Source organism: Lycium barbarum, unplaced genomic scaffold (assembly GCF_019175385.1).
Source record: "Lycium barbarum isolate Lr01 unplaced genomic scaffold, ASM1917538v2 unchr_scaffold_63, whole genome shotgun sequence".
NCBI lineage: Eukaryota > Viridiplantae > Streptophyta > Magnoliopsida > Solanales > Solanaceae > Lycium > Lycium barbarum.
The window spans coordinates 9,435-24,054 of NW_026843515.1; the positions used below are offsets into that span (position 1 = coordinate 9,435).

General features: G+C 33.2%; 2 protein-coding genes across 2 annotated transcripts; one reads left to right on the forward strand and one right to left on the reverse strand.

Annotated features, from left to right (window-relative positions):
- Positions 1 to 6,087: 6,087 nt before the first annotated feature.
- On the reverse strand, positions 6,088 to 9,303 carry LOC132625751 (uncharacterized). Its single transcript, XM_060340343.1, has 7 exons — positions 9,292 to 9,303; positions 8,802 to 8,901; positions 8,635 to 8,725; positions 8,262 to 8,371; positions 7,258 to 7,364; positions 6,564 to 6,674; positions 6,088 to 6,475 (listed from the first exon to the last, which is right to left on the reverse strand). The coding sequence occupies exons 1-7, from the start codon at positions 9,301 to 9,303 to the stop codon at positions 6,356 to 6,358; spliced, it is 651 nt and encodes a 216-aa protein (XP_060196326.1). The 3' UTR covers positions 6,088 to 6,355.
- Positions 9,304 to 10,694: 1,391 nt separating this feature from the next.
- On the forward strand, positions 10,695 to 14,439 carry LOC132625750 (reticulon-like protein B14). The gene is made up of 5 exons (XM_060340342.1): positions 10,695 to 10,928; positions 12,738 to 12,918; positions 13,231 to 13,360; positions 13,465 to 13,534; positions 14,086 to 14,439. The coding sequence occupies exons 1-5, from the start codon at positions 10,817 to 10,819 to the stop codon at positions 14,253 to 14,255; spliced, it is 663 nt and encodes a 220-aa protein (XP_060196325.1). The 5' UTR covers positions 10,695 to 10,816; the 3' UTR covers positions 14,256 to 14,439.
- Positions 14,440 to 14,620: the final 181 nt, after the last annotated feature.

Genomic DNA, 14,620 nt, shown 5'->3' on the forward strand with positions numbered 1-14,620 from the left:
CTTTTCTAAACTCATCATCAATAGCGAGTTCGGCTTCAGCTAAAGATGGTTGAACTCCCTCTTCAATTTCTAAAAATGTATAAATTTGACTAACCAAATTTTTAGTATAAGACACTTTTAAACAAGGATTTAAAAGAGAACCCAATATAAATAAAGTTGGGATGGAAAAAAAATACTTCTTAAATTTGATTATCATTTCAAAATTAGCCACTTGATAACCGGGTTTATATTTATACTCTTGTAAAACTCTAGCTATTTCCGCTAAGTAGGCTAAAATTCCGGTTACCGTTGGATAGAATTGTCTAGAAAAAGCAAGAGTTGCATTATAAAAAAATTCTAAGAGGTCAACACATTCTTTAACATCTTCCCACTGCATAAAAGTTAACCAATCCTCACTATTAATATTATATTTGTTGTGAACTTGTTGTATGAGAATCCTATACTCATATGCTTGTTGTAGTATAATGTAAGTGTAGTTCCACCTGGTCTCAATTTCTACTTGAATTTTCCTAGGTCTAAGGTTATTTTTCACACAAGCATTCTTAAAATCTCTAATTCTTCCCCTATTAGCATTACAAAAAAGAAACGCAACCACATCTCTAACTCTTTGAACAGAATCTTCAAAATGCACAAGACCATCTTTAACAATTAAGTTTAAAATGTGACAACTACATCTTATATGAAAAATATTTCTTAGCGGAGGGTTTAGTTCTCTTTTTATAAGACCTATCGCCTTTGTATTATTAGAAGCATTATCTAAAGCAATACAAAGTGTTTTTCTATAAATGTTAAAAAATCTCATAATAGTAGACATTGAATCGGCTAAAAAATTTCCATCGTGACGACCTTTTCCTTCATCATATAAAAAAGCTATAATTCTTTTTTGCATAACCCAGTTGCCATCAACCCAATGACATGTAATAGAAAAAAAATCTAACTTGTTAAGACTAAGACCCAAATCAGCGGTAAGACAAACATTACAATTTAAAGAATTAAATACATGGCGCAAATAAAATCTATATTTTTTAAACAAATCTATAACATCGGCTCTACAAGTACTTCTAGGAATACCCTCAAATAACGGATTATAATAACGTTGAATGTAAGTAACAAACCCCAAACCTGAGGGAAACGAATATGGTAAACAATCATAAGCTACCATTTTAGCTATTTCTACACGCTCTTTTTTCCTGTCATACTTAAAATTTCTACCGGTTCGTGGGTCTATCGTCATTTGAATCCCCTCCACATTTGAACCCGTTTGCTCTCCCCAAACATCCATATGTTTGGTTCTCATATGAGCATTTAGTGTACCCGTTCCACCATCCTTACCAGTTCCTTGCTTAAAACTAAATACTTGTCCACATAGGGTACATGTAGCTGATTGATTTTCCCTATTCTTAGTCATAAATTTCCAAACTTTAGTTGTTGGCTTACGAGTTCTAGGCGGTTTGTCTTGTGTATGTGATTGTGCAGGATATGTATCTCCTATGGGATTTTCGGGGGGTTGTGTTTCATCATCATCATCTAAGTCTTCATTAAAAGTGTCGGTAAAATGTTGTTGCATTGCCTCATGACCTAAAAATGGATTATTTCCACCAACATCAATACCTAAATTAGGTGTTTCTTCCACAAATGTTTTCTCATTAAGCCTACCCCTAACAATACGACTACTACTACCGGCACCACGTCTTAATCTCTTTGACATTATTAAATAGAATTAATTTAAATCACAAGAAAATAAATTACAACAAATTAAATTGCTAGAATTAAATTGCGAAAAATAAATTGTTAGAATTAAATTGCGAAAAATAAAGATAGAGTTGGAACGAAGGTACCAAATTGCCGGATTAATTTCCAACAAAGTGAAGGCGGCTAGAATTGCAAATCTACCAAAGCTACTTCGGATTGTTGCAAAATCACCAACTCCACCAACAATATTATAATTGCAAAATTAATAATTGAAAGTTGAAACTATAATAAGACTTTGTGGCTAATTATTGCAAAGTGACTATAATTGAGAGATTGAGATTTGAGAGAAAGATGAAGAAGAGTGAATTGGTGTGAATTAAAATGAAAATGAAGAAGGGTTTATATAGAGGTGGAGGATGGGTTAAAGTGTTAAAAAAAAGTTTGGGGGGTTGGGGGACCAAAAAATAATTTTATGACCGTTTGGCAACGGCCATTTTTGTAAATGGACCGTTGCCAACGGTCCATTAAACGGACAGGCCCAACCGCCCAACGGCTATTTTTTTTTTAATTTCACCGGTTTAACCGGTCCGGTTCCGATTTTATCGGTTTAATTGATTCCTGTTTCAAAAATATCGGAACCGGACCGGTAACTTTTTAAACGGTTAACCGGAACCGGTTCTATCGATTCCGGTTCCGGTTCCGATTTTACCGGTCCAGTTACCGGTTTTAACCGGTTGATGGGTTTAGATACAGCTGCAACACGCTCTTTTGGGCCAAAATCACACTTACCTATTTACTTGTCCTTTCAATATAACAAAGAGCCAATTAAATACCAATTCCACCATATACCTTCAAGAAAAATAGGAATTGTTAAAAATCAAGAAAAAGATTTAAATTAGTAGATTCAGCTCTGATTCCAAACTTACAAAGAAATATTTATCATCGTCAACGTTTTGACAGTTTTAACATTTTGCAGAGCTAATTAAATAGTAGTACTACCTGTTTTTTTAGTTTCCTTATGGTGTTTGATATTCATTTTGGGGACAAAAAAAATCTAGATTCACTCCGAAGATTCCCACTTTTTGGGGTAAAATGTTCATTTCATTCTCAAAACTTGAATTCGAGACTTTTGATTAAGGTAAAAAGACACTTAGTTACCACCCACCACAACCTTCAGTGATACTAGTCTTTTTCTCTAAAACTAAAGTGACCAAAGTCCAAAACTATGTGAATATTTTTACTTTCTATAATTTCACAAAATAAAATATAAAATAGGTTCCAATATTTTAGTGGAGGGGGTATTATCAGTTTATATCAACAATAAACAATTAGGTTGGATAACAACTTAAGAGTTAAGACATTGAGTCCCTGTTACAATATACAACAATATTAGAGATCTCATGCATATTAAGGTTCATCACAGCGGAGTTAAAGGAAGGGAAGGGATTCATATAAATTCTTTTCATCCAAAAATTATACTCTTATTATTTATACTAGATCAAATTTGTATTTTATATATATAATAAATATTGAATCTCTTAATGAAAATCTTGAATTTGTCACTATCACTAGTGTCGAGGTGTCATAAGATCATTATTACAACAAAGAGATTAAAACCATGTCTGTCATTGCCTCGACGCATAGAATTCATAGATAGAAGTTTCGAACTATCTTTGCATGATTACAATTTAAACCAAGTGTCCAAATGCCACTGGCCTTTATTGATGTTTCCAGTTTTCAAACTTAGAAACCGTTTAGGTTATCTGATTGTAAACAATGGATAAGTTTTACGTGCTGAAAAATACTTTTAATCGTTACAATTAATTTTATAAATAAGCAGCTGCATATTTTAATAGAAGTGTTGAAGTTGTTAATAAGCCATTGATAAGTTGTTTTTTGTAGAATGACTAAAATACACGGAAGAGTCAAATTTAAAAATATTCGTGCAATGAAAAGGGGGAATGATGGACTTAGAGTGAAGAGAAAGTTAGGAGCTTTTTTTTTGGGAAAGATATTTGAGAAATATTTGAGAATTAGAAAAATTATTAAGGATAAAATATTAAAATACTTGGTCTACTCAAAAGTGCTTATAAGTTAAAAAATCATAAGTTAGAAATGACCAACTTATAGCTTTCCGCTAATTTTAGCTTACAAGCATTTTGATATTTATCGAACGCGTAGATAAAGGCTTGACTTTCCACCAAAACCCTAAATGGAACTTCTAATCTTTATGAAGGGTCAAATAAAAGGTACGTAAATAGTGGATAATCCCGAGTCAATTCCTCAAATGGTCACTCAACTTAAACAAATTACCTGTAAAAGTCATTTATCTTTTTTTTGTTCCTCATATGGTCATTGAAGTTTATGCATTTGCCTTATAAAGTCAAAATAGCTAAAAGTCACTTTAAAAATAAAAGAAAAAGGGTCAAATAGTCCCTTAAGTTTGAATTTTCAATTAAAATAGTCCTTATTCTTTAACATAAAACACTAACAACATTTTAATGATAGAAAATAGTACAACTTTCGTTCAACTCTAACTGTGGTATTAAAAGTAACGAAATACGCAATAAATTGTGACTGATAACTTCAGAAATGAAAAAAAAAAAACTTTTTCCATTTTATCACTACTAAAATAATAATATGAAATAGCCTAAATGTACTCTATTTGCTTGGAAATTTAGGAGTTCAATAATAAAATAATGTTTTCTATTTATTTATATATTTTATGAGTAGTCCTTATTTTGATAAAATAGATTAAATTAGTTGTTAGTTTCTTCTGCGGTAGAAATTATTGCCAGGCAATTCATAATTAATAAGGAAGACGATAAATTTCTTCAAACAAAAATATAGGCCCTAATAGGAAAAAAAATTAATATCTAAAGATTAATCATCAAGGGCTTTCGTAAAAACAAAAAACGTAGATGCATATTGAAGGACATCGTCATAATAATATAAATCATTCAACATCACATAAAATGAGGAGATTGTATATCATCATTTTGTACTAAATTTTTTTAAAGTTCTCAAAAATTATTTTTGTCAATCTTGTAATATTAGTTAGGTAAAAATTATTTCCCCCTCCAACCCTGCTAAAAAAATTAAATATCTCTCCCGATTTCGAACAATAGTTGTTCCTACCTTTTATCTTATTTAAAAAATTTAGTACCTATTTTACCCTCTATGTTAACACTCTTCATTTTTTATTTTTTTATTTTTTACTTTTAACATTATGATGTGTGTGCATGTTTTCTTTTATAATCTATATTATGAACTTTACCTATAGGATGAACACAATTTACTTTACGAAGTAAGAAAGTAAAAAATAGTTGGCGGACTATTGTCGTTCGGTGTTAAGAAATAAGAAATGTTTTAACTCAAGGTCCAAACTTAAGGGACTACTTTTGGCCCTTTTTCTTTTATTTTCAAAGTGTCTTTTGGCCCTTGTTACTATGTAAGGCAAATGCATAAACTTGAATGATTATATGAAAAATTAAAAACAAATAACTTTATTAGGTAATTTAATTAAGCTGAGTGACTATGCAAGGAATTGACTCGGATAATCTCCAATAAGTGCATGATGATTTATCAAATAGAAGGGAAAAAATCACATAGTGCGATTGTGATGCTTAACCTCAACTATCTTTTTTTATTTATTATAGATTTACTTAGCTTTCCGATCACTTGTATTGTGTGAATCTCAAACAAGAATCTGTTCACACTACATTTAGCCATGTGCCCAAGTATTCTACCATTTGGATAAGCACTGTCCAAAAAAAGCCAAGATCCCTTTACCTAAAACACAAGGTAGTTTATTTTGACCACTCATTATCAAGTCTCAACCATCTTTAAAACCCAACACTTGATAAGAGAAACTCAATTTTAGTGATAAGAAATCAGTAGAAAAGTTCTTATCAAAACACCTTTTATAACCACTTAGACGAAAATATGGTTAGGGAATTGAGAGCAACAGTTGGGAGCTGGGAAGGAATAAGAGGTGTTGAAGATATAACAAATGTTGGCATTTGGGGTCTGTGGTTGATGATATTGGTCAGCATGTGTATCATTTCAATAATCATCTTCTCATGTGCAGATGGTATTTCTAAAGAGAAAGCAGCATCAACTCATATCGATAACTATGGTGCCGGATGTGGTGCAGGCTGTGGCGTCTGAATAGTAAAAAGAGAAAAGGGAGGAGAAAGGAAATAGCGAGAATCGAATCCACGTCTATTACGTGGAAGAATGCTCCCACTGACACCACTGGACTATTAAGTGTTGCTGAGAAATTTCTTTCCATCTGCATATGTAGTACTTGTAATGGGGGTGGTTGGAGGAGGGGGGCGGGTGATAGCTCTATTACATTTCATTGTAATATAGTTTGGTGGCAATGTTCAATTGTACAATTCTCAGTAGCTATTTTTGTGAGTATGTAAGGAATAGCTTAAAAGTCAACGATTCGTGTATAAAGTTGACAGACGCTGAAGTTTGGTTAAAAGGCATAATAATACTTTAAAACAAAGCATTTATTCATATATATATACAAATGTTAGAAAGAAAACTCATATCAGAGTCTAAAAATTCCTCACGTTCGGTTCTGCTGAGACTGGGAAGAGCAAACAATGAAAAATGGAACGCAGATAGGTTGAGTGAAAACGATGCAAATAGCTTACAAGGACCCTTGACTCTTCCGAATTTCGGTGGATGATATATCCATACGGAATTTCTCAACTGGTATAGGCACAAACATGTCTTTTAGCTCTGCTGGAATGTCAAAATCCTCAAGAACCTAGAGAATCACATGATATAAAATTCATAAAGAGTTTTGAAAGCTAAAGTGCTAAAATATGAAGGCCGTGGTGAGTTTGTTTGTGTACCTTGAAAGTTCCATTAACATTTCGACCACCAACTAGGAAAGTACAACCTGTGTTTTTACATCCCAGAAGTATCTCCAACATCTTTCCATAGTCATCACCATAGTACTTTGGCTGGCAAGAGCAACTTGCAAAGATTAATATGTACACTTTGAGAACTTTCTATTTTTAGCAGCTTATTGCCCCATTTATCAGCCAAAGTTGATTATGCAAAAATCAGAAATTAATCACAAATAAAGATCACATTGAGCATACGTCTTTGTTTCATCTCCTTCTTACCATCTTATTCGTATAGTTGAGCGGGTGTTGTTGTCTCTATACATAAAAAAATATAACTGTGCAACAGGTGCTACTTCAGCAGATACTTTTGAAACCAGTCCAATAGATTATATCACAAAATTTAACACAAATTATCTTCCTCCCAATAATTGTATTCCCAAATTAAGTAGACAAGACCATGAATGGCAGTAGAAGAAAACACGATTAGCTTTAAGAAAATGGTCCACCAGAAAGAGGTTGGAGCTTGGCTGAATGTATGATATTATAAAATGGAAAGCATAATAGTTAGAGAACATATCCATATGGATCATTTTGTGTGTGTGAGAGAGAGAGACAGAGACAGAGAACGATACCGAATTTATTAAATTCATGATCTCACGTAATCACAATGTTGTAGAAACAAATGAAAGAACCTTACATGTACAAGTCTTGCAACTGTGTCTGCACCAATGACAAAAGCACTGCCTGGAAAAAGTTCTGCTTTCTTGTAAAAGTATGGCTGATTAGACACTATGACCGTCTTTCCTGCATTTCAAAGGCTGAAGCCATTCAAATACACCAGCATATTTTGAATATGAAAGTAGGGTAAGAATCTAATGACATGGCTACGTCTTCTCTCTTCTCAGATAACATGAAAATTGAAATATTACTTCAGATCGTACTCAGCTATGAAACTATTATGGATAAACTGTAGTGAAAGCCAGAGGCGGATCTAGGGCCCGGGGAGGGTGTTCACCCGAACACCTTGAGCAAAAAATTACACCGCATATAAGGTACTTTTTAATTTTTTTATGTACATATATAGATTTTTAATCCTGAACACGAGAATAGGTTGGTTCAGTGGTCTAGGGGGTTCAAAATTCGGTTCCAAGTTCAAATCCTAGTCACTACATTTTTATTTTTCGAACCCCTCAGTGCAAATCCTGGATCCACCACGGGTGAAAGCATATACTTCTCTCGAATTTCACTTTTTCTTGTCTTCCTATTTGTATTGCATCCACGACGGCACTTTAGAAAATCAGTTTTTGGCAGGAAATAACTCAAAGTACAATTCAGCATTCGAAACCTTTGAGACTTATTGGCAAAGAATTAAAATACCAGGTCATTGTAGCCATTCTCAACCCTTACTTTCTGTGAGCTCACAATTTGATTTAAGGCAAAGATAAGTTCACTTTTCCATTTGATCCTTATTAAGGACATGTCTGAATGAAAAATAGAGTTTTCTCATTCTGGATAATAGAACCACAAGCAAGGATGACCACCACGCCATTCTACTATCATCCAGTAAACTGATCCAAGGTTTGACTGAATAAGCTAATTTCATCACTACCTTAGACCTTGTTTCCCATTAGATATCAGTTATAATATCTAAAGATTAGAAATATTAAGATGTGAGTAAAGCATCATATATTAGGATCTTACCAACTTTTTCAAATTGCTTTACACGATCTTTGATATGAGCTATTTCCAATGGAGATTTGTCTGCATTGACAGCTGACAACTCAAAGCATGGATAACCACTGCCACAAATGCTGCATGAAATAAATAAATGAAGTGAATGATATTCCATTAAAAGCATGATATTTCTCTCTGCAAGTAAAGCCTTCAAATTCAAAGTTCAAAAATGTGCTACACATCTTCTCTTTTCTTTTCCTTGTGAAATTTGAAGGATAAAAGTTTGACATTCTGGAGAGATGTAAATCCTTAAGCGATAAACATTATCTTTTTCCAATGTGTATAAGAAATCAATCTTTTCAATGGTTGAAAATTAAGTTTGATGTTAAGAGATGTGTACCTAGTTGCAATTTCCAAGAGCTTAAGGTGACCATCATGCAAAGGATTAAAGGAACCAGACAGGATTATTTTCCTTCCTGCACCTGACGTGTCTGCAAAATTCCTGTATCAACATATGTAGTGAATCTTTGGCTTCTGAAAGTGACTGTTGATTTCATTAGGACATACCACTTGAGAAAGGATACAGTTTGAAGCATATAACCCCACTGAGAAGTTGTTTTAGCTCTTCATCTTCATCAAACTGTTGTTCATGTTCATCTGGAACTTCCTACATTTTAATTTCTCTGAATACATGTGTATTCAAAATGATGTATTTAAGTGCATTTAAATATACGATGGGGCTGTGTATTTTAGTGTGTTTATATATTGATGTATCGTTTTATTTTGGGTGTAGTTGAATGTATTCGACTGTATGTGAATGTACTTCAGCAAAATTTCAGATGCAAAATTTTAAATACATTGTATTTACTCGAAAATTGTATACAAACATATATATATATATAGATTATTCAAACAACACATACAGTCAAATACATCTAGTTTGCGCCCAAAATACAATCAGCCAACAACTGTATTTGAATAAAATTTCAAATACACTGTATTTACTCGAAAAATTATATACAAACATAAGTACATAGATCATTCAACCAACACATACAATCAAATACATCTAGTTCCCCCCCCCCCCCCCCCCCCCACCCACCCCATCCCCCCAAAAAAAAATTCAGCCAACAATTGTATTTCAACAAAATTTTAGATGCATAATGAAGAAGAAGAATTTTAAATGTATTCGTATTTGAATGTATTAACACTTAGAAATCCTTTTATTCAATTATATTTGAATGTATTTACACTCAAATAAATGAAATACATTCAAATCCTTTTAAAAATACATTGTATTTACTTAAATGCACTCAGAACCACCGTTGCCACCTCCACGGGACTGAGCTTCGGTGATGTCAACTAAATTAACGAATTGAAGCGACGGAGAGAGAGAAAGAGAGGGGTGAGAGAGAAGATCCATCTGGGGGGTGAGGCAAAATCAATTAAAAAGAGAAGACTTTTGAGATACAGGGCATTAGTTACGAGGTGTAAATTAGAAAAAGACTATAGCTAGAAAATTAAATAAAATAAAGAGTAGTTAGTATCCATAATTAGCTCTTAGAGGCAGCTATGTCAAGTAATTTTTCCTTACATGCCATGATGGTACTAATGTAACTCTTTTGCTTTTTGGATTTTTTTTTTTTTCTCTACTAGAACTATTAACTTTACTTAATTTTACCCTCTATTAGAAGCTAACAACAAAAATACTTGTTGTCATTTCATATTATTTTACTAATGTCCCTTTGTCTAACCATTTAATTTCTTCTAGTAAGCTCCATGCCTTTTACGGTTGAGTTGGAGGGTTCAAACTCCATAAAATATGTAACCTTCTCAGATGTAATAGAAGAAAAAACAAAAAGTACACAAGTTTATTGCTTAAATAATATGGTTAATGATATGTATTTCCACTTTAATTCTTAATTGTTCTAGTTAAAGTATGTGATTTATTTGATACATACAACAAGTGTGGTAAGTATTTGTTACTACTAGTCTGGACAGTTGAACGTGGTTTTTTTTTTTATCGTGGTTTGATATTTACAGCCTATGAGAAAATGCCTTTGTGTAATTTCAGAAATGCAATTATGTGATTACGATCCACTCGATTAATATGTGAAAATTAATTGTTTGCGAGAAAGCACAAATAATTATTCTGACTGTTTGATTAATATGTGCAAATTAATTGTTTGCGAGAAAGCACAAATAATTATTCTGAGCGCTCGAATTCAAGATATCTGATTAATATATATTTCAATTGTGGATGTATTTTTTTCTACCGTCCACCTTGCGTACTTTCTATGTTAAAAAACCCAAATCAATAAAGATTAATATTAACAACGCTATAACAACAAAGAGGCTTAGCTAAGTTTCATATGTGATGCAAAACTTCAATTCCATGCTAGAGCTATTCCTTTCTTTGCTTGTATATATGTATACTTCTTGGTTCCCAAATTAAGAATTACAACAACGTCCTATAAACCCTACTGTTCTTATAATTAATTCAAACGCCAATAAGTCATCAAAATTCAGCAATATTACTACTGATAATAATACAATATATCATTCATAAAATTACCAATACAATGCCAATTTATTCTTCTGATTCAGATGATCCACGCCCTTCATCTTCAGCACCCACGAGAAGATTTTTGGCTCATAATAGGCCCATGCATGCAATTCTTGGTGGAGGAAAAGGTATTCTCTTTTAATTTTCTTCATTTTGTTTAAAGCATTTTCGACTCTAAGCCCTTTTAGCAAATTTCCTCCTTTTTCTTTTGGTTAGAATATGTGTAGAGCATAGATGGATTTAAGGCGATTTTTGCGGGTTCGATTGAATTCATGATTTTCGATTGAACTACAACAAAAACATGCCTAGTGTAATCCTTCAAGTCTGATCTAGGGAAGTTAGGATGCATGCAGTTCTTACCCCTACCTTTGTGGGGTAGAGAAGCTGTTTTCGATAGACCCTCGGCTCAAAAAAAGTATAGAGAAAAAAGGATAGAAAGGATTTTCGATCCGAACTATGTAACAAACAAGTACAATTTGATGTAAGAAGTATACCTGAGTTCGTGTGGGATCGGATACGCATGAAGTTACAAGCAATGGCGGAATTAGAATTTTTATTGAGGGGTGTCAAAATATATATAAAAAAATAAATATATGACAAAATTAAGGGGGTTCAACACATAGTATATATACATAAAAAAAAATCTTTTTACGCATTTACACAGTGTAATTTTTTGGCAAAGGGGTGTCAGTTCCTTGGATGCATGTGGCTCTGCCGCTGCTTACAAGTATAGGCAGTCTAGGTCTACCATGATGCAAACATCAGTCGCTAATTCCACGGCTCGAACTTGTGACCTATGACTCACCTAGAGACAATTTTATTGTTTCTCCGAGATTCCCCTTCAATTATGACCAGCGTACGTGTCTGTGAACTTAGCATAACTTGGATTGAGGCCTGTTAGGCTAATTTAGTCCAAAGAAATTCTTAACATGATGTGATCATGTCTTATTTGTGTTAGACCTGCGTATGGTTTTCTCTAAAAAGTTATTATCCCTACACTTTATATATAGCTTATATTCTTTCCTCAATTCTTGATGTGAGACTTTGTTCGCACATTATATTGCATCATCTGCCCTTGTTGTCCATTGAAATGTTATCAATCTGTATTACCAAAAAAAAAAACGTTGAAACAGTAACAAATAATTTTCTGGAAAGAAATAACAGAAACTGGAAAATAAGAATAGTGTCTGAAAATTGTGTAGGAACAAAAATCGAGCCCACTGAATGCACAGTGTGTCCTTAAGGAAATTATTCCCCTCAATGTACCCGAGGTGTTGGAATCTTTCCTCCCAGGATAGAACGATTTACTCACCAAAATAGCGGTACAGCAAATTAAGGTGACTGCGAACCACTCAAAGGCAGTATGTCACACGAGAATTTTAAGAAGTGCAGAAAAGAAGATGAATATCAGAGATTTTCGTAAGGAACAATTCTGAGGATCAACAGAAATATATAGCCTGTTTGGGAAATGATTTGCAACTAAAGGTTGCAACCTTTCAGAAAATTCCGTTGGGAAAAACGGAGGGAAATATTTTAAATTAATCCGGGAAAGAAAGAAACGGGTCGCGGGTCACTAACAGGTCAGGATCTGGAAATAATTAATTAATTAATTAATAATTAATTAAATTAAAAGAATTTTGGTCCAAAAAGATTATCAATCATTCGGATCATTTGGCCAAGGCCAAAGCCCAAGCCGAGCGACGACGACGGCGCGAGGGGTCCTTTCCCCCTCAACCCTTTTAGCACCTAGAGTAGGTGTAATGTAATATATACATCTCTCTTTTCCTCTCTCTTTCCTATGTGGGACAAATGTTTTAACCAAAGCAAAAGGGACCTTTTACATTCCCTTCACTTTCCATCCCGTCATTTCCCATTCACTAATATCAAAACCCAACATGAAATAACTTGATTTTTCTCTTCTTTGTTTTCTCTTGCAGTTGCTGACTTATTATTATGGAGAGACAAGTCATTAACAGCTGCAATTTTAATTGGATTCACAGTAATTTGGTCACTTTTTGAAGTTATGGAGTACAATTTTGTGACTCTTTTGTGTCACATCTACATGTGCATGATGTTAATTCTCTTCATTTGGTCTATGGGAACTGGACTTGTCGATTGGTATTTTTCACTATATAGCTCGAATTTAACTTATCTACATCGTCAAAATATATATATCGCGGCAGATAAGCGGCCTTATTTACCAAAAAAATGCTAATTTCCAACAGACATTCCGTCGAAATTTGGCTCGCGATAAGGATTTTCTTAAGAAAAAGGCGATGAAATTTTTCCTAACGAGCCAAATTCCGACAGATTTCGTCGGGAAAAGTAGCGCTTTTCTAGTAGTGTTAGTTTCTAAGATTATACATCCTGCTTTTATGAAGAGTTATTTTCATGATGTCCTGATAGTGCAAAAAATTCTTAATTCTTCAGGAATCATCCTGATTTTCGAGCAATGATGATATCACGTTCAACATTCAGAGGGTTATGTCTGAAATTCAACTCTATGTTAGTGAAATTCTATGAGATTTCATCCGGAAAAGATTTCAAAACTTTTTTCCTGGTACACTTTATCACATTTCATACGCAATATCATTCATTAATCCTTTGCTTTTATATTCTATTGAATTTTGTGTAACTTCACTCTTTGGTTTCTTTGGTGCCCAGGCAATCGCTTTTCTCTGGATATTGTCAATCATTGGGAATTACTTTAGCTCTCTGAATTTGTTGTACGTAGGTAAGGTTTCGAAATTTGGGCCTTTTTTTCTTCTTTTATAATATACTCCCTTCGCTTCAATGTATGCGCACATGTTCGACTAGACACAAAACTTAAAGGAAAAAGATTTTAGAAGCTTGTGTTCTTAAATATGTCAAGATAATTGTGTGATTATAAAGTCATGTCATCTGCAGGTAAAATGACAAAAGTTAGTCATTTTCAAATATAGAAATGTGTCATTTTTTTTAACATTAAGACGGAAATAATCTCCAGAAAGAATGAGACCTCCCTATATCTGGAAAAAAAATTAAATTTAAATTTCTCATTTCACCCTTAATGGCATGCTTTTACATCCACACAAAAAATCGTGACATATTTAAAACTACAAATTCTAAACGTCGTTGTTTTTTCCTTGAATTGTGTGCTCGGTCAAAAACAACTACACAAAATGAAACGAATGGAGTACTTAACACGGAAATCCTAAATGTTCAATGTGGGGCTGGCCAGACTCAAAGTGGTAACATTATTATTCGAATTATGACGGACTTGTCTTTTATTGATTTAATTTATAGGGTTTGTTTGCCTGGCAACATTACCAGCTTTATATGAAAGGTATCAAAATGAGTTCGATTATTTAGTAAGCCAAGGTAACCAAGATATGAAGAAACTCTACGATAAATTTGATACTGAAGTTCTCAACAAGATTCCAAGAGGACCCGTCAAGCAAAAGAAAAAGATTTGAGTAAACTCTCAAATTTGGGAAAAAAAGTTCAAGAAAATTGGCTGTGGATTGTGTCTGAATTATGAACAATGTAATTGCAGATGTTCATAATTGTAAATGTAAAATACTTCAAGGATGAAAGAATTATGCTGCTATTGTAATTACTTGTATTTTCAGTATTATTATATGTGAAAGTAATAAGCAACTGTCACTTCATGTGCATAATTGAACTTCATATTTACCTTAGATATATTAACGGTGTAAAGAAAGAAGAAACATATAGTTGAAACTATTTTAGATAGTGGAGCTCTAGCTAAAAAACAATTGATAGATTTCGCCTGGAAAAAAGTTATACAGTTGAAACAAATAGTTGTTGCACCTGAATA

Coding starts and splice junctions, on each gene's coding strand:
- LOC132625751 (XM_060340343.1), bottom strand. Junction 8,726..8,801: donor ACTGTATCCTTTCTCAAGTG/GTATGTCCTAAT, acceptor GGAATTTTGCAG/ACACGTCAGGTGCAGGAAGG. Junction 6,476..6,563: donor ATGTTAATGGAACTTTCAAG/GTACACAAACAA, acceptor GTGATTCTCTAG/GTTCTTGAGGATTTTGACAT.
- LOC132625750 (XM_060340342.1), top strand. CDS start 10,817: ATGCCAATTTATTCTTCTGATTCAGATGATCCACGCCCTTCATCTTCA. Junction 12,919..13,230: donor GGAACTGGACTTGTCGATTG/GTATTTTTCACT, acceptor TTAATTCTTCAG/GAATCATCCTGATTTTCGAG. Junction 13,535..14,085: donor TCTGAATTTGTTGTACGTAG/GTAAGGTTTCGA, acceptor TTTAATTTATAG/GGTTTGTTTGCCTGGCAACA.